At 33.9% G+C, this 18,188-nt stretch overlaps 2 protein-coding genes across 2 annotated transcripts; both read left to right on the top strand.

Annotated features, from left to right (window-relative positions):
* The first annotated feature begins 1,540 nt into the window (after positions 1–1,540).
* LOC122844058 (pyroglutamylated RFamide peptide) lies at positions 1,541–2,432 on the top strand. Its single transcript, XM_044139244.1, has one exon. The coding sequence runs from the start codon at positions 1,541–1,543 to the stop codon at positions 2,141–2,143; it is 603 nt and encodes a 200-aa protein (XP_043995179.1). The 3' UTR covers positions 2,144–2,432.
* A 2,876-nt stretch (positions 2,433–5,308) lies between these two features.
* LOC122844056 (H-2 class I histocompatibility antigen, Q10 alpha chain-like) lies at positions 5,309–18,075 on the top strand. The gene is made up of 16 exons (XM_044139243.1): positions 5,309–5,489; positions 7,423–7,695; positions 7,833–8,123; positions 8,404–8,688; positions 9,310–9,438; positions 9,569–9,601; positions 10,234–10,266; positions 10,989–11,018; positions 11,553–11,600; positions 11,818–11,850; positions 12,299–12,328; positions 12,862–12,909; positions 13,301–13,336; positions 13,866–13,901; positions 14,114–14,155; positions 14,412–18,075. Exons 1-16 carry the CDS (start codon positions 5,435–5,437, stop codon positions 14,429–14,431), a joined length of 1,422 nt encoding a protein of 473 aa, XP_043995178.1. The 5' UTR covers positions 5,309–5,434; the 3' UTR covers positions 14,432–18,075.
* The last annotated feature ends 113 nt before the right edge of the window (positions 18,076–18,188 follow it).

Below are 18,188 nucleotides of genomic sequence, written 5' to 3'. Positions count from 1 at the left end.
GCTACCTCTTGATTCACAGTTAAATTAGGCTTGTGGGTCGGCAAATATTTTGGAACATAATTGATGTTATTTTCATTCAAGCAAAGGCCTCATTTGGTTTAAGGTTTGGATTTGTCACAGGATTACTATGGCATTTTTCAGGTATGTTTGTGCTATCCTACCAAAACAATGCTAATTGCAAGCACAGACATATAAGAAATCCCGGAGACTCTCTCTAATCAGAAAAATTTTAATTAAACTTTTGCATCCACTTCACCTCTCACCAAACAAGGAGTTATAATTGGCCTCAGTGCTAACCCAGGCAAATGTTGCTGAGCTAATAAGAAGCAAGTTTAAGGTATTTGGTGAAAATTTTAGTGCGTCAGAGGGCGGAGCAACCAATGTGTGATGGCAGAACGGAGGAGACAAGTTAGAGGTTTTAAAAGGGTCCGAAGCAACAAATGTTACAGAAGACACAAGGTGCCTGACAGGAAACAAGGTAAGAAATATCCAATATGCTTCTTGTATGTTTTGGAAATTATTTTAGTTTTTTGAATTAATGTTATGGAAAATGTGTATGTCCAGAGAAACTAAGACGTAGTGCCAGAAGGCACGAGAGTTTAAATGACCAAACCTCAAATTAAGATAAAAATAATTGGTTTCTTTTCAGTTAAGAGCACCTACTGGAATAAAGAGTAAAAACTTAAGTTTTTGTCTGATTAACTATTTAAACCAAATCAAATTTTTATCAGCTCTTTACTTTTCTTAAAGAATCGCAGTGGTCTATAAAGTCTTTATGTGAAGTGGGTTTTTTTATTTCAAAAGTGTTAAATATAATTTAATGACAGTTATAATTTACATTAATTTAAAGACTGACTAAAATTAATGTTTCCAATTAGACCAGCATCTGCAATCTTTAGTCATTTTTACTCAGTTCAACAAAATAAAATTTATCCGCAACAAATGCTACCCAACCTTTTGAAAAAATACAATTTATAGCTTTTGTTAAACATCTAGTGCAAGAAATGTCATTTTTGAATAACCATCATTGTATTTTTATGTTAGGTTTTAAAATAAATAATTTTTACAAAGAGAATTTAAATACATTTTCTTGTGTGGGATGTAAATATTGGAAGAAAAACACTTTCCAACCTAATGACAAAAAAGTTTATCTAAAAGATATGCTACGGATACTTTGTGTCATTTTGTTGCGGAAATTCAATGTATTTCAATGAAAATCAGAAACTTATCTAAAACTTCCTTTATTATTGTAATTTTTAGAGAGAGCCATTGTTTTACCTGATAATTTTGTTTATAGTAACAACTATAAACTCAGATTAATGATGCTTGAAAACCTTTAACACTGGCTACATGGCTTTTATTTTTATCCAACTCAAAATCAATTAAGGAGTAAAAATAATCCAATTTTGTTTGAAGTTTTCTACAATCTAATATCATGCTTTTTATTTTTCCCATTTTATGAATGTCCTACACATCTTATCCTAATCGAATATGTTTAAAGCAAATTAAATCTAATAAAGGATTTTAAACTCCCTCTAACATGATTATTGCTGCTCTTTTTGTCCAGATGAGACTGCCTTTCCATATCAGTGCCTCACAGGTAGCCCTCCTCTTCCTCAACCTCCTCTGCCCAATCCCACACACAGTTTCCACGCATCCCCCATTTTCTGCTGCTTTCTATCCCAGTCAAGAGCTGGAATCCAGCCTGTATGACCTCAGTGCTCCACTGCAGGACCCCAAAGTCCCTAAAATGCCGTCTGACTGGCTTCAAGACTCTCTGCAAATTCTTCTAGAGCCTGAGGAAGTAGGTGGTGTCTGGGAAGAAGAGCAGCTGCTGAGAGACCAGAGAGAGGCCGTTATGGATCTGCCTCTCTCCCCATTCGCTGCTGATAACTCTCTAGAGGTCATGAACTATCAGGAGGGTGGAGAAGGTGAAGAAGGCTGGAAAAGAAATGACGCTCTTACATCCATGGCCGGAGGGCTTCAAGCAGTCAGCCGAGAGAAAGGAGGATTTGGTTTCCGCTTTGGGAGGAAGAGACGACTGGAAAAGAAAAGGAGGGACGGAGGAGTAGCTGAAGGAGTTGGAAAACAGAGGACAAGAGAAAGCAGAAAGAGAGGTTTCGTAACTGAAGTGTGGGATTAAATAGGATTCTTTTTTTATCTTTACTTTATTGTCAACAGAAAGTAACTTGTAATATCTAACGCATTTTACACAGAGAGAAGCTGCAGGAAGCTGCTTTGTGTTTCACTGCACAATTGTAAGAAACGAGGCAATAACGGAGACTTTTGTTTAATAAACGTTTAACATTACATTACATAATTGACATGCCTTAAAAATTCATATTAACTCTTCATAAAATTGCACAGATGAAAACAAACTGTTAAGTTAAATATGTGACTTCCATCAGTTGTATCTGTATGTCAAGCCTTTGACGTTTTTTTTTTTTTTTTAATTTACACAGACATTGTACAGCAGTTCATCATACCTTTCAAAGGAAAGATGAATGGTAAGAGGTGAAAGCAAAAATGACTAATTTCAACCTGTAGTACAATTTAACAAAGGTTGTGAATTGATGATAAATCAGAATAAAAATAAGTACATATTGTTGCATTCTATGCATATCCAATGCATCATGATTCACATCTCATTAAAACCAACTAAGCTACTGTTTTACTCACCACCATCATTAATAAGTGTATATCTGTTTGGATTAACCAATTTAAGACGAGTGCAGCATGCTAAACTTTAGGACGCTGCACTCACCTCTTGATGGCGCCTTAGTGACTCTAATTATTTTAGTGAATCTCTGTGTGACAAACCTTCCCAGATTCTTGGAACAACAATATCATGAAGAATTTTGTAAAGTAAACATTTACCATTTCGATGGGCCGATCATTAAACTCCTCAGAGCCATTACTTTGAGAAATAATGAGATATGGTTAGGAATAAAAAAGGGTTTAATGCCAAAAATGATCAAATGTTACATGTCATACAAATGGAACAGGGTGACATTCACTGTCCAGAGCTGGACTCCACTCATCTCGCCTCAAGAGCACACACCAAGTGAAGCAAAGAATGTAGAATATTCTCTTCATTCTGCACCCTCTCTGTGACTGTTGCCAGTTTTATATGTTATGCACACTGCTTACTGCTATGTAAGTGTGCAGCATTATATATCTATAAAGGACACAGAATCATATACCCATAAAAAATATTTGCATGAAGTATGAGACTTCTGACATGTAAAAAAACATCATATTTGAAAAGAAAATGACAGTTGTTATATAGTCTGGATTTCAGGTCATGAAGCCTGTAGGCACTTTTCTACATTGATGCAAGAGATTTAGTCACACAATGTAGAAAACACAAAAATGTCATACCTTAGATACATATGTGAAACCTCAATGGCAAGAGATCCATGAATATGCCTCAAATTTGGTAAGCTAAATTTTAAAGACTTTCTAAGCTTTCTAACATGATTTTTAAAGTTATAAATTAAATAAAAGTCACACCTAAGGAGAACAATTTATTCACATTTTTAATTTTCTTCTCATTTGAGTGAATATCTAGATAATATAAAATGTTTCCAATTATTTAAAAAAAATATTGCAACTGTCTTTCCAGCATTTAAGAATAGAATTTTGAAACCATTCAGCAACTTCTTAAATGTCCCTGTTGTTTTCATGGCTACTCCTACAGCAATTTTTTCATGAGTGTACAGGACATTAAGTGCAAACATGATAATATTAGTACAGTACTGGCTTTCAGTCTTTCAGTCAAACCTATAGTACTGTAATCTGCCTAGCGACTGACTACGATTTATCTGATTGGCTGAGCATGAATAAAGACCCTGAGGCTGATGCTAGTCGGTTAAAGGGTGTAGGTGTGTTTACGGTACCTCAACTAGTCACTGCCAGTTCTAAAAGCCGATGAGAGTAGAGAGAGTCATCTAATGAACAGAAACAGCTCATGTTTACAGACTCAAAATTTTAATACTTCACAATTAAAGGAGTAAAACAAAAGCTACCGCACATTACTTCACAAGAAGTGCAGGTATTTAATTCTGCATATAATCAAAAGCAAAAACATGATGATTCATTTGCATTGTCAACTTCGTTGTCATTCAAAATTAATTTGAAGCTCCACAAAATATTTGACCAAAACAGGAAGTGACACAGCTGAAAAAACAAAAAACAAAAAAAAACAAGCCTGACGACAGACAAGAAAACCGGAAGAGAATATGTCGCGTTCACGGATCCTTATAAATTTAGGAAAATCTGCTTGTAGCATACGGACTATTACAGAATAACCAACATTCAATAGCAGAAAGCAAACAAAAACCATGATTATGGTATAGCTCAACAGACATTCATTTCGGAAACTGCAAAAACTGTTAAGAAGTCATAAAAACAAATGATCAAATCCGTTTCCTAAAATATTTTCACATATTAAAAATGTTAATGCTGTACATTAATACCGACCAGATTCAACTTTGCAATGTTTGTAACTTAAAATATTGTTTATTTCAAAATTGATATTTAAGAAAATTTTATGAGCAGGTACCGACTGATAGACAAGAGGTTTATGATCAAAATAAATTTAATCGAAACCTGCACACAATCTGCTTTGTGAAAAAGAAAATGATTCTGAAAAGGGAAACAAATGCCATTTAATTTTTTTTATTGAATTATATCTAAGAAAATGGAATGTGTCACGTTGGTAAAATAAACACATCACAGAGATTAAAAACAAAGTTTTAAAGTTTTTTTAGTGTGCTGCTGAGAAATCACTGCACCCTTAAGACGGCACTACAAAGAGTAAACACAGCAATAAAATATTAGTGCCTCACAGGTAGCCCTCCTCTTCCTCATCCTCCTCTCAAAGAGATGAAGTAGAGTAAAATCTGATGTCTGTTTCTTCCAGATTATTCTAAATATGACATTACAAAAAACATTAAAAACAATTAACTCATAAATTAATTTCTTGTAAAATTTCAAAACAGTTTATATTTATTTGTTTAAAATTCTAAAGATCTTCTGAAGTTTTGCCAAGCAAAACAAAGAAAACTTATTTTAAAATGGTCATGAACTGAAATTTAAAGACTTCAGTTACGTTTAGGAAGACTAACAGAACATAAGCTTTACTTTAACTATGTCGCTTTTCTCTCTCTCTCTCTTTTTAAAATATTTTATGCTTGTTTTGAAAATAAGGCATTTGACCATTTTTATTTTTGCGACAGTAGACCAATTGCACTACATCGATTGGAAGTAAAACACTAAAAAGTCTAAAGTCCGAGGAACCCTAAAAGCATCTTAACCGAGGAAGAAAGCCCTTCGAAGCTGAATCTAACGAGGCATCCCGGGCAAAGAATATAACAAAAATTTCAAAACAAATACATTTCAGCTGAAGAACTCAACCTGATTCTGCGTCGGAATGAGTCTTCTATCATTTGCTGTCCTTTTTGGGACAGCAATCACGGTGTACAGCGGTAATATTCTTGTTTTTTTCTGACATGTTGACGCTGTTGTTAAAAGTGAAACTAAAAACATATATGACGTCGAATAAAATAAGTCTTCTGCCGATAAATTTGTGTTATTTACCGACTAACTAGAGCCGTTTGCTAATATTAATTAAAGTTTAATTGTTCTGTATCGACCCAGTTTAAAATAAACCAGAATTTTAATGTAAACTTTGTCGCATTAAGTCTGGCGCATATTCATTAGCACAAGAAGCCGCTGAGTTCATTTTATAAGCTCTTCCCAACATACTTTAGATTTTTTTTGTTCAGCACACCTTTTTCTCACACTTAGTCTTATCAGGCTGAAGTCTTTTATAACCAGTTTATCAAGTGTTTGGATCAAAGATCAATTTGAAGTATGCGGAAGACACAAGGTTAGAAAACACCGGCTTATACGTCACTGGGGTATGTTAGCTACATTCAAGTTATAAATATGCCAAAACAGTTTAACCTGCAAGTGCATTTAAAGAACCTTGAATATATATTAATGTCATATGTAGAATGTGAATAAAGTCATAAGTCTGCGGCAATTTATGTACCTCAATTCACATTGAAATCAGTGGGAAGCTATGTTCCAAAATGACAAAAAAGTGTGAGTCTCTGAACAAGGAGCCACTATGATCAGTGGTAAAAATAAATATCTACCCATTGGTTTGTAATGGTACAAAATTTTTAATATTCTGTATTGAAACAAGAAGACATCAAACAATAATGGAAAAATGCTGTTTTGAGGGGTTGTACAGCCAGTTGTGTAATTATAGCACTAACAGCAAATGAATTCACTGATAGCACCAACTATCACAGTAAAAATCACACAGCAGGGATTTTACTAATTAAAAACATTAATGGTCTACTGATAAAATCATTTTAACATAACTAAATGGCGTTCTGTATTTAGTAAATTAATGTCAAAAGGTTAACTTCCAGTCCAAAGGAATCAGTTGTAATTAGCAATTTCATAAAGTTAGTTGGGTTTATATCTGGGAAATTTTACATAATTTATCAAAACACCTTATAGTTAAGACAGTTGATGCTATGATCCATAGCATCAACTATGCTATGGATTATAAAAGCATGTTCTAGACCTTACTGAGTAACTAGTTTGTGAAAGGACCATTTAGACAAACAACATTGCTAAGATAACTGTGACATGAGGTGTGACTGTAAAACTTCCTCATTAGAACTGCAGACCAAAACTGAAACAAAGTAAAGAGAAAAGTGTAGCATTTCACATTAAAATGAATAATTTTTTTTCATGGATGCATTTGCTACTAAGCCTGTCTCCATACACAATTAATTAATTAATCCATCAGTTGTATGACCAATTAAAATGATCTCAGTAATTCCAATTCTGATTACTAATATTTTATGAAGGGCAATTTTGTTTAGAGAGAGATCATAATCAATTTTATTTATGGTTTCAGTTGTATGTGTTTTTTATTTCCCTTTTATTTATTGTTCTTGGTTGTTTATTTATTTTGGATATTTAAAATACCTTCTAGTTCCAATGTTTAGTGTTCTTTACAAAATTAAAGTTCAATGGTCTTTGAGAGGGTGAACTTGCATTATGCTTGGTACTTTAAGTTTTAACACCTTGACCGGTAATATTTCCAAATGATTGAATTTTGTCTGTCATTTGAGGAAAAACTGTAGAAAGCTCCTTAGACCTCCAGTCACTTTTGCACTTTATTTATTTTGCAGCTCAGTAACAGTATGCCATAAATATTTGTCAGCTTTGATATCAGTAATTGGCTGATGTCAAGTCCTAGGTGACTTTGACCAAGATATCTATATACCAAGACAATGTTCCATAAAATGACCAGTTCAAAGCAAAACCACTTTCAGTTTTTCACAAGCCTTTCTTTAAATTAATACCTGTTCTTTTTATTTATATGTTTTTTAGAAAAGCACTCCCTCTTTTATATCTACACGGCCTTCTCCAAGCCAGTGAATCTCCCGGGGCTACATGAGTTCACTGCCATGGGTTTACTGGACAACCGAATGATTGACTACTATGACAGTGACAACCAAATGAAAGTTCCCAAACAGGCCTGGATGAAAGAACATCTTGAACCAGAGTACTGGGAAAAAGGTACCCAGTCCAGAAAGAGCAAGCAGCAATGGTTCAAGGTCAACATCGACATATTGATGAAACGAATGAGACAGAATGACACAGGTAAGATCCAAGGAGTTTGGGATACCTACAACTATCGATAAATACAGCTTGTTTATTCTTTAAAAATGTACTTGTCTTTAAAATCTTTTATTTGTTGGTGTGATGTCTACTTAGTTATTTCTCATGTTTTCTTACAGATACTCATGTTCTTCAATGGAGGCACGGTTGTGAGGGTGAAACCCAACCTGATGGGACGATGCAGTTTGTCCGTGGGATGGACATGTACAGCTATGATGGAAACGACTTTCTGTCCTTTGACGATGACGAACAGGTTTGGGTTGCTCCCACTACGGCAGCAGTAGAAACCAAGAGGAAGTGGGATGAGGTCCAGGTGCTGAAGGAATACACCAAGGGCTACCTGGAGAAGGAGTGCATGGAATGGATGGCCAAGTTTAGAGACTTTGGGAAAAAGCAGCTTTTAAAAGCCAGTACGTATGATGTTAGGTAGTTTTTTTGCTTCTTGCTAAAAGAAGTTATTGTTAGCATTCTTATTTCAAATGCTCAGTGCCAACAACATGCGTTGTTTAGATTGACTACAAATAACTTGCTGAACAAAATCAATCCAAAAAACACAGCAGTATTCATTACAATAGGTTGTAGTAGTTGGCTTTATGCAGTGTAAAATTAATGAGGCCATTTGTGGGTGATTGTTCACATTGATCCAATTTTACTAACTTAACGACACAAATTTTTACTTTTCCTCTCCAGTCCCACCTGAATTGTATCTCTTCACTCGTAAGGCCAAAGTGGATACAAACACGATTTTGACGTGTATGGCTACGGGCTTCTACCCAAAAGATATCACGCTGGAGATCAAAAGAAATGGACGTGTCCTGACTAAAGAGGATGGGGTGAAGAGCTCTGGAGTTCTCCCAAATGAGGACAAGACCTTTCAGAGAAAAGACCATGTGGAGATTTTGAAATCTGATGCTTCCACCTTTACCTGTGAAGTCTATCATCCTGCCTCTAACATGGGTGTTGAAAGGAAATGGGGTAAATAATAATTTTTTTACGTTTGTTTTTCAGTTATTAATTTTTTATAATTACGACTACACAATATACTGCAAATGTATTGTTAATGCAATTGCACAGTATGCATATTGCAAAGAGTGTTTCTGCTAAATGTCATTTGTATGCTGAAGAACTTAATGACTAAGAAAGAATTGTTAGTCACTTTAATCTGAGTAGCCAGATTTGTTTTGAAAAAATCTTTAACCCACTTTATCTTTTGACTTTCTTCAGACTTTTGAACTTCACTGTCGATTTTGACATTATCACTAAAGACTGATGTAATAGTCTGGTCATAGTATAGATTTAGATTTGTCGTTCATTTATTTTTGTGATAAAAAGGTAAAAACAAATCCATTAAAGAAATGCATTGTTTTGTATAATTTTGTATATATTTTGCAACTGTCAAAATATAGCCTTAGACATCCAAATCATTCTTAATATAACTATTTGATGTTGAATTCTTACTTATTTTTGCACTAAGATTCCACTTAAGTGTTCTGTGTAAAGTTGTTCCAGATATTTGTTTTTTACATCTATCACACTGATGTTTAATGTGAATTTAATATAAAAATAATAGGAAATAATTTTCTGTTATATATCACATTTTCAACGAAAATGAACAACATCATTCCAGCATCATCAAAGGATCTGCAGTATCTTTGCTGCTGTTTGTTGTTGTCGGAGTTGTCCTTGTTTATCTGTTTGCGTACAAAAAGATGAGATGCCCACTTGGTAAGTACATCCATATAGTGGAGTTTATAAAAAAATACTTTTTGCAGTGGCATTAAAATCTTAGAAAAAATATGTATTAATATAGGTTTAGTCATTATACCTGTAAATGCATGTATCTCTGTTTGTGCAGGCAACAAAGATGCCACCAGAACCCAAAACAATGGTTGGTGTTTGTTTTTCTTTATTTTGCTTTTTGGCTTAGTTCTTTTATATGATATGTAGGCATATTGTAGAAGACCAATGGGGAAAGACTTGAGACAAAAATTATTAACAGGTATCTTTGTATCTTTTATTATTGTGCTGACTCAAATGATTGCATTATCTCCTTAGCATGGCTCTAGCTGCTGTAAAATCCTATTACTCTCATATTTATTTAAGCCGGGTATGCAGCATTAGGGAAACACCTAATAACTGTGACTGTTATAATCTGGCTAGTTGTTTCACAGCTGGTGCAGAAGATGCAAGGATTTGTCAGAAATGTCATCTAAGAGGACAAAGACATTTAAATACTCAAAAGAAATGTCATAAAGTACCAGTTTACCTAAGATATAAATTAAGCATAAATCAAGAAAATCTGAACTTAACAGTGCATTGAAGTTTATAGGGTACTTTTTAGTGATATTTAGCAATGTGTTATTACCTAGCAAAAATATTTTTAAAGCATGTTAGTAATAAAAGAAATTGAAATAATTCACTCTTTATTTCTGGTAATTTCTTTACCATTCCCTATGCAATAATATATTAAAAGAAGTTTAGTTACTATACCTGTAAATGTGTGCATTTCTGTTTGTGCAGGCACCAACGGTATCCACACAAGCCAAAGCAATGGTATGTGCTACTTTTTTAATTACTTTATTTATTTATCTACGCTTCTGCAATAGTGTAGTGTCTGTGTGAGTTGTGGCAATGGGAACGTTTTCCCGAGACATTTATGTTCGACATCATAAGGATATCGTTTGATCAACCAATCCAATCCAAAACTAAATGCAATCAAAAACAACCATTAATCATCATGAATGATGTGTGTGAGAATGTGGCTATTCTTATATATTATATATATTAGTTTTTTATCAGTTCTTTGTTATTTGTTTCTTACATTGTGTGTAAATTGTGAGACAGTCATTTATTTATTTTTTTAAGCATATGCACTGACTGGTGGCACTTTTTAAATTTCGTTGTTTTTGTGACAATGACAAAAAAGATCTATCTGTCTGTCTGTCTGTCCGTCCGTCCAAGCCCTCTTGCTAATTTGTGTAGAGATATCAATTCACTGCTATGACAACTAAATAAACCATAAAACATTAAATAAATGTCAACTCACATTGAAATTGGAAATTTCTAGTAGTGCGAAGCAATACATTACATTGCTTATTATCTAGGGTAATAAGCTAATAAGCAATACATTAGCTTTAGTTGAGTATCAATGCTACTTTAGTTGGGTATCAATGCTACTTTACTCATGATGCTAGTTTATGATTATTTAATAATAAAAAGCAAGATTATGAAGCAGTTCAATCTTCTTATCAATAAATCTCTGTGTCTCTGTGCAGGTACCAATGGTAACATGATCCATGCCAATGGTAAGTGTTTGTTTGTCATTTTGTTTTGTTTAATTCAATGGTTATTAGTACCGTTGAATATCCTGATAACTTTTTAGACATTTTTTCTAAAAATACATTTCAGCTGTCAGCTGTAATGGATTTATTGCACAGTGGTTTCAGTTGTTTGCACTGTTGCTGAGTAGCAGTGAGGAGTTTGCAGGTTCTCCCCATTCATGTGTGGATTCTCTGAGTACTCCAGCTTTCTCCCACAGTCCAGAAACACCCATGTTTGGTTAACTAGTTACTGCAAACTGTCTTTAAATGTTAGTATGTGCATGGTTGTTTGTGCTGTGTGTCTCTGCGTTTCTCTGTGATGGATTGGTGGCCTATCCAGGGTGAACCCCACCTCTCACCCAATGACCGTTGGATATTAGGAACCATTCCCTATGCAGTCCTTAAAGAATGATTGAGTGTAAACAATGCTGGATAGATTAAAAATAAAGAACAGAAGTGTTTAAAAAGATTTTAAATCAATTTGGTCTTCATATACCTTGTATGTACATCTCTGTGCAGGTACAGGAGATAACAGCGTTACCATACACCTCATGAGTGAAACTGAAGGTAAATTTATTTCCTTTGCAAAGTCTAAATAAGACTTCCGAAGCCAAAATGTCAATATGAATCAAAGTTACAGTATATTGTAACTAATTTTGATTTGAAATCACTTCAAATTCAGCTGAATCCTATCTTAGAGTGGCATTCTGAACTGGGAAAAACTAATATATTAAAAGAAGTTTAGATACCAAACCTGTAAATGTGTGCATTTTTGTTTGTGCAGGCACCAATGGTATCCACACAAGCCAAAACAATGGTATGTGCTACTTTTTTAATCACTTTATTTATTTATTTACGCTTCTGCCATAGTGTAGTGTCTGTGTGAGTTGTGGCAATGGGAACGTTTTCCCGAGACATTTATGTTCAACATCATATTGATATCATTTACGCAACCAATCCAAGCCCCTCTTTCTAATTTGTGTAGAGATATCAATTCACTCCTATGACTGCTAAATAAACCATAAAACATTAAATAAATGTCAACTCACCAGTACATTGAAATTGGAAATTTCTAGTAGTTGCTTATTATCTAGGGTAATAAGCTAATAAGCAATACATTAGCTTTAGTTGAGTATCAATGCTACTTTAGTTGGGTATCAATGCTACTTTACTCATGATGCTAGTTTATGATTATTTAATAATAAAAAGCAAGATTATGAAGCAGTTCAATCTTCTTATCAATAAATCTCTGTGTCTCTGTGCAGGTACCAATGGTAACATGATCCATGCCAATGGTAAGTGTTTGTTTGTCATTTTGTTTTGTTTAATTCAATGGTAATTAGTACTATTGAATATCCTGATAACGTTTTAGACATTTTTTCTAAAAATACATTTCAGCTGTCAGCTGTAATGGATTTATTGCACAGTGGTTTCAGTTGTTTGCACTGTTGCTGAGTAGCAGTGAGGAGTTTGCAGGTTCTCCCCATTCATGTGTGGATTCTCTGAGTACTCCAGCTTTCTCCCACAGTCCAGAAACACCCATGTTTGGTTAACTGGTTACTGCAAACTGTCTTTAAATGTTAGTATGTGCATGGTTGTTTGTGCTGTGTGTCTCTGTGTTTCTCTGTGATGGATTGGTGGCCTATCCAGGGTGAACCCCACCTCTCACCCAACGACCGTTGGATATTAGGAACCATTCCCTATGCAATCCTTAAAGAATGATTGAGTTTAAACAATGCTGGATAGATTAAAATAAAGAACAGAAGTGTTTAAAAAGATTTTAAAGCAATTTGGTCTTCGTATACCTTGTATGTACATCTCTGTGCAGGTACAGGAGATGACAGCACTACCATACCTCTCATGAGTGAAACTGAAGGTAAATTTATTCCTTTTAGTATATCTAATTTTATTTTATTTATATGGCATCAGTTCTGAGCATAATTTGAGTACATATTGAAGGTGAAATATCAACATGTCCTTTTCAAATTAACTTGCTTCCAATTCGGGTCAAATGAATTAAACTCTGGTCAGTTTTTCTGATTGTCATACAGTTCTAAAATCACAATTTGTAAAGCCTACAAAAATAAAATCATCACATTAATTGATCTAAATTTCACAAAGCTTTAAATCTAGGTTTTCCTTTGGGAATTATAAATAATGCTTACCTTTAAAAAAATTGTTGTTGTACAGCCTATTTTAAAGTACATTAATATTATTTGTCCTACCTATGTTGAAGTCATCAGTCATTGCAAACTATTTCTTTACAGGAAACGCTGGTGGAGACGGAGACAACGGCAGCCAAGGTTGAATAATACAATAAAAAATCCTGTTTTGTGACATTCTTTCCTATGTCTCACTACTACCTTATCTAAATGAGAGACCAAAACAAAACAAAAATATATAAAATATAAAGTTTTCAGGCAAACTTTAGCAGCATACCAAACTCTAGGGTAGGGGCGCCCATTGTCGGTCCTTGAGGGCTGGCATCCTGCATGTTTTATGTTTTCTCTTCCTGGTTTAATGCACCTGGACCAAATGATGGCTCGTTAGAAGACCTACGAAGAACATTGACATGCTGAAAAGGTTGTTGGTACCACCGGGGAGAGAACTAAAACATGCAGGATGCCGGCCCTCGAGGACCAACTTTCTGCACCCCAGCTCTGGGAGAACATTCTAACCATTGTTGCAATTTAATATTAGTTAATAAAAGAAAAGGGAAAACTGACACAAAATGTGTCAAGAAATCTGAAATCATTTACAAATTAATTACAACATTGCATGACCATAGACATTTAACTTTTTACATTTCTTAAAATATTTCTGTGCTTGCAGAAAGTGGGATTTCATCTGGACAGTCGGATAAAAAGAGTAAGTATCACTAAGATCCATATTAATTTACAGAAAAGAACTGTACCAGCAAACCTTGATGAGAGAGAATTGCTTCAGGAGTGCTCTTGCATATATAATGATACAGTTTGGTTTATTGCCTATCTGCCTTAGCTTTATAAGACACAGAGAGATTATGTGATTTGTATACAAAGCGGTAAAAAAAGAATTTTAATCTGACTGCATGTTTTCAGGCTCAGAAGAATCCCTTAACACGAATGACTCTGGAGCAGGTTGTAAGTACTGCACAATGCTGACAGACATAACATAACTTGTGCTGCATGAATTTAAATTTCTGAAAGAACAAAACACCTTCCTGTCTTTTTTGTGGTGTAATCCAAACATAAAAGGGGAATTTGTTAGTATTCATGCTTAAATGCAGTTTTTTTAGTTTGGTAGCTGAAAACCTAAAAAACTCTAAAATCTATATATTTATGTAAATCAAGAAAATTCACATTTACTGAACAAAGATTTGTCATTTTGTCCCAACAGCCACAGGATCCAGCAATTAAAGGCAGACTCCTCAGTCAACTAAAGGAAAGTGATGATCATCCAAACTCTAGTCAGATGACTGCAAAGGTCTCTGCAGCCTGAATAACCAGTTTGGCACATATTTTTAACCCATGACACGGAAACTTTGATCACTTTTATTCTGTTGGCTTGCCTCTGAGACTCTTTGTCGTAAGGGAAGCTGCATTTCGAAAGATTTTTCTTTATGTGTGTTTAAAAAAAATCATGCTTACCTTATTATTCTTTAAGCTGCTTTGTCATTTAGGCAAATAATTGTGCTGTTAATTTCATGCTTGAAATGTTACTTGGAAACATTAGCAATTTTTTTTTATTATTATTGTTCAATTTCAGTTTAACAGAACTTCATTTCAACAACTACCAAATTTCAGGTGGGCTGTTGTATTAAAATCTAGAGGTCAATAGAACTTTTCTTAAAGCCGTGAAAGCATTTCAATAACTTGGGCTAGGGAAGCTTATTAAATGTTGAATCTGTTACTCGCTGTCTCCCAGTAAAAGCGACGTTACAAAAATCAACTGAAACTTACAAAACCTATACCATTTCTTGTAAAAACTTAATAAATTTAAATTGCGCTCCCTCAACCTGAGCAGCAAGTGAAAATAAAAACAAATGTATTTGCTTGTAATAATTCAAAGTAACTAACTGAAACGTTCAAAGAAAGTTTTAAGCGTAGTAGAATGCTTAAAGTAGACAAATCATTCTTGGAGTTGGAATGATACGAGAGCTTGTACTCGTATCATAGAAGCTTGTTTGTTTGTCTCAGATCAGTAGGACAATCTCTAAGGTGTTGGTATTTTTCGAAGCGGATATTTCTAAACGGCTGGGGAAGCACAGTTTATAGGGTCACATTTCTCTTCTACATGTATATATGCTTCAAACGCAGAACCACTGACAGGAATGCAGATTTTATCATGGTTGTGGTTTTTCTTCTATCGAGTGAAAATTCAGAACATTACTCTGTGGTGGTAGCACAGGAACGTTTAAATCACTTTTTGCGTTTATATATTATACAGTAAATGTGTTGTTATCGACATATAAAGACTACGGTGGCCATGAGGTGCAAAGCACTACAAAATTAACGAAGCACAATTACAAATTGCAAAAACAGTACAACATTAACGAAAACGGAAAGGGTATGTCCCAGTTGGAGACCTGAGAGATCACTGATTGGACGACAGTGCTTTTGAACCGGAAGTTATTGCTTGAACAACAGGTCCCTGTTGTTGCGATATGTTATAGCGTCCGCCATATTGAATGTGGCTTATCTACCAGAAAGCTAATACAAGTAAACGGAACAAACTTCGTAAAGTGTCGTTCTGCAAAGTATTTCAAGTTAATGAATGCCACTGACACTGTTTTGAACTTTTTGATGGAATTATTTCATTGTTTTGGGTCACAACGATTACATTTGATACAGCTGATTCTGATAAATTGTTTTTATTGATGAACACACACATACCTTCACAGTGAGGTATTCATGAAGATATTAACACAATTCCATAATTCAATGTGCATTTGCTATTTCAAGATATGAATTAAAAAACGTAACGTAAAGGCAGTGGATCCATTTTGTACAGTAAAACCGTTGAATCTAGTCCACACAGCAGGTTTTCTCCACTACCACTTTCAAGATGGCGGTGACGTGAATAGGACCCAGTATATACGAATGCATGCCTATTGTCCAATCAGCAATTTCTCTGGTCTCCTACTGGGACATACCCTTTCCATTTTCATTAATGTGTAGTGTTTTTGTTAATGTTGTGTTTTCGTTAATGTTGTAGTGTTTTTGTAATTTGTAATTGTGCTTCATTAATGTAGTGCTTTGCACCTCAGTGCCACCGTAAAAGACACTCAAGGCCAATCACACAATTGAATAACCTATGTTTCCATAGGTTGAGGTTTGTTACATTAGATAAGTAACTTTGTCAATACATGCTAATGTACTTACAATTGAGGAAAGTAAAACTCAAAGAAAGAAAGAGTTTATGTTGAAAAGGATATTGCTAAATATTAAAATGGGCTCCTGGAAACTAAAGTACTAAAATTTGAATACGCTTAGAATTTTTAGGTTTTTTTTTTTCACAAGGTCATGCATTTCAGTTTTAAAATGTGATAAATGTAACATAAACAATGAGACAATTTGGCTAACTGAATTGATGACTAATGACTTTGATATTAGCAGCCAGATTAGAGGAGTAAAATCTGACTTGGTTTGGACAAGTGTTTCTTTTCATTTACCCCCAGTGGTGTAAAAAAGCAATTTAATAACATTAGATGGGTCGAAAGTTTCAGATAAACTGAAAAAAAAACAGATAAATGAAACATGCACCACAAGCTTATTATTACTACACAATAGCTGTAGAAGTAGCTAACTGTAAAAAAAAACCATTAAAACATCTTCAAATCAGAAAGACATGGTGGAGCGTTCACTGCTCTCTGTAAATCTGAACATTTCAAATGTTCTTCTGAGCCTAAACTCTAACGACTTAAACTGCAACTGATATGAAAGCAAATGAGCCACATTTTACAATTTTTATATTTTCATGTCTAATCATGTTATTTAATTTAAGTATCAAAGTAAGCTAATTGTAAATATAGTTATCGGGGCTGAAAAATAAATCAATGCGATTGAGTAATCTGATTTTTGAAAATTTAATTTTTGAAAAATCTAGATTTTTTTGTAATCAATTTACTCTTTGGGTTTCTGTAGTTCACTGAAGCCAGACCCCCAGCCCCTCAGTGCTAACTATCTTGTTTTACAAGCATGATTAACTGCTTGTATTTTAGTTGAAAGAAAGAATGATAAAATAAGAATGATAAAATAAAAGCAAGTTTTTTAGGTAAAAAACATTTTTAGTTTATTTTGTAATGTCTTATTAAGAAAAGAAACAAGAAAAATACATTAAAATCGCATGGTGTATGAAAAAATCTGAGATCCCATTTTTAAGTGATTTTGGCCAGCCCTAATTGTTATCACAAAACATTTTTGCTTTTTATCCACTTTAATAAGTTTCTCCTTTATTATTTTTGTTCATTTCAAGATGAATCTGGTTCCAAAATGGCTATAAAATGAAAGTGCATCAAATATGAACGTATCAAGAAATTAGGTCTTGTAAAATGCAAACCTGTTTTGGTTACATTTTAATAAGAAAATAGTTGTTTAAACTCAGTGGATCTGTATTTGGAGTTATTTGAAAATGTTTTTAATTGAATTTAATTTTGTGTGTTTTTCAATTACTTGTGTCTTACTAATTGTTTTTATGTTAATAAATCAGAAAAATATTCACAGATTGATAATTTGTAGCTATACAATTTGGGTTTGTTAACTGCCGCATGAAATAATGCGGCAGTTAAACCCAAAACATTTTGCTAACTCCCATTTTATGTTCTATAATGATTTATCGATTCTAATTTTAATTCTAATTTTATTAAATTAGGCTTAAAATCGAGCTTTGAATCTGAATGTTTTAAGCTTTGCGGTTTTATGTTTTTTGTCATCCAAATTATGTTTTTTGATTGTGGTTTAGTTGAGCTCTAAAAATCTGAATATTTCATGTTGCTAGAAAAATGTACAGTCTGGAGTGGCTTATGGTTATATATCTTCAATAAAATATATTTTATGAAAAATCTTGAAAGTCTTTGATTCAAGTGGCATGTTCTGCAAAACAACTGCTCTACCGTGTTTAATTTTTATTGCTGTTAATTTTTGTGGCAGATGTGCAAGTGGTTGAAAATTATGT

Source organism: Gambusia affinis, linkage group LG14 (genome assembly GCF_019740435.1).
Source record: "Gambusia affinis linkage group LG14, SWU_Gaff_1.0, whole genome shotgun sequence".
NCBI lineage: Eukaryota > Metazoa > Chordata > Actinopteri > Cyprinodontiformes > Poeciliidae > Gambusia > Gambusia affinis.
The sequence above is the reverse complement of the archived record's forward strand: the minus strand, read 5'-3'. Positions and strand labels throughout refer to the sequence as shown.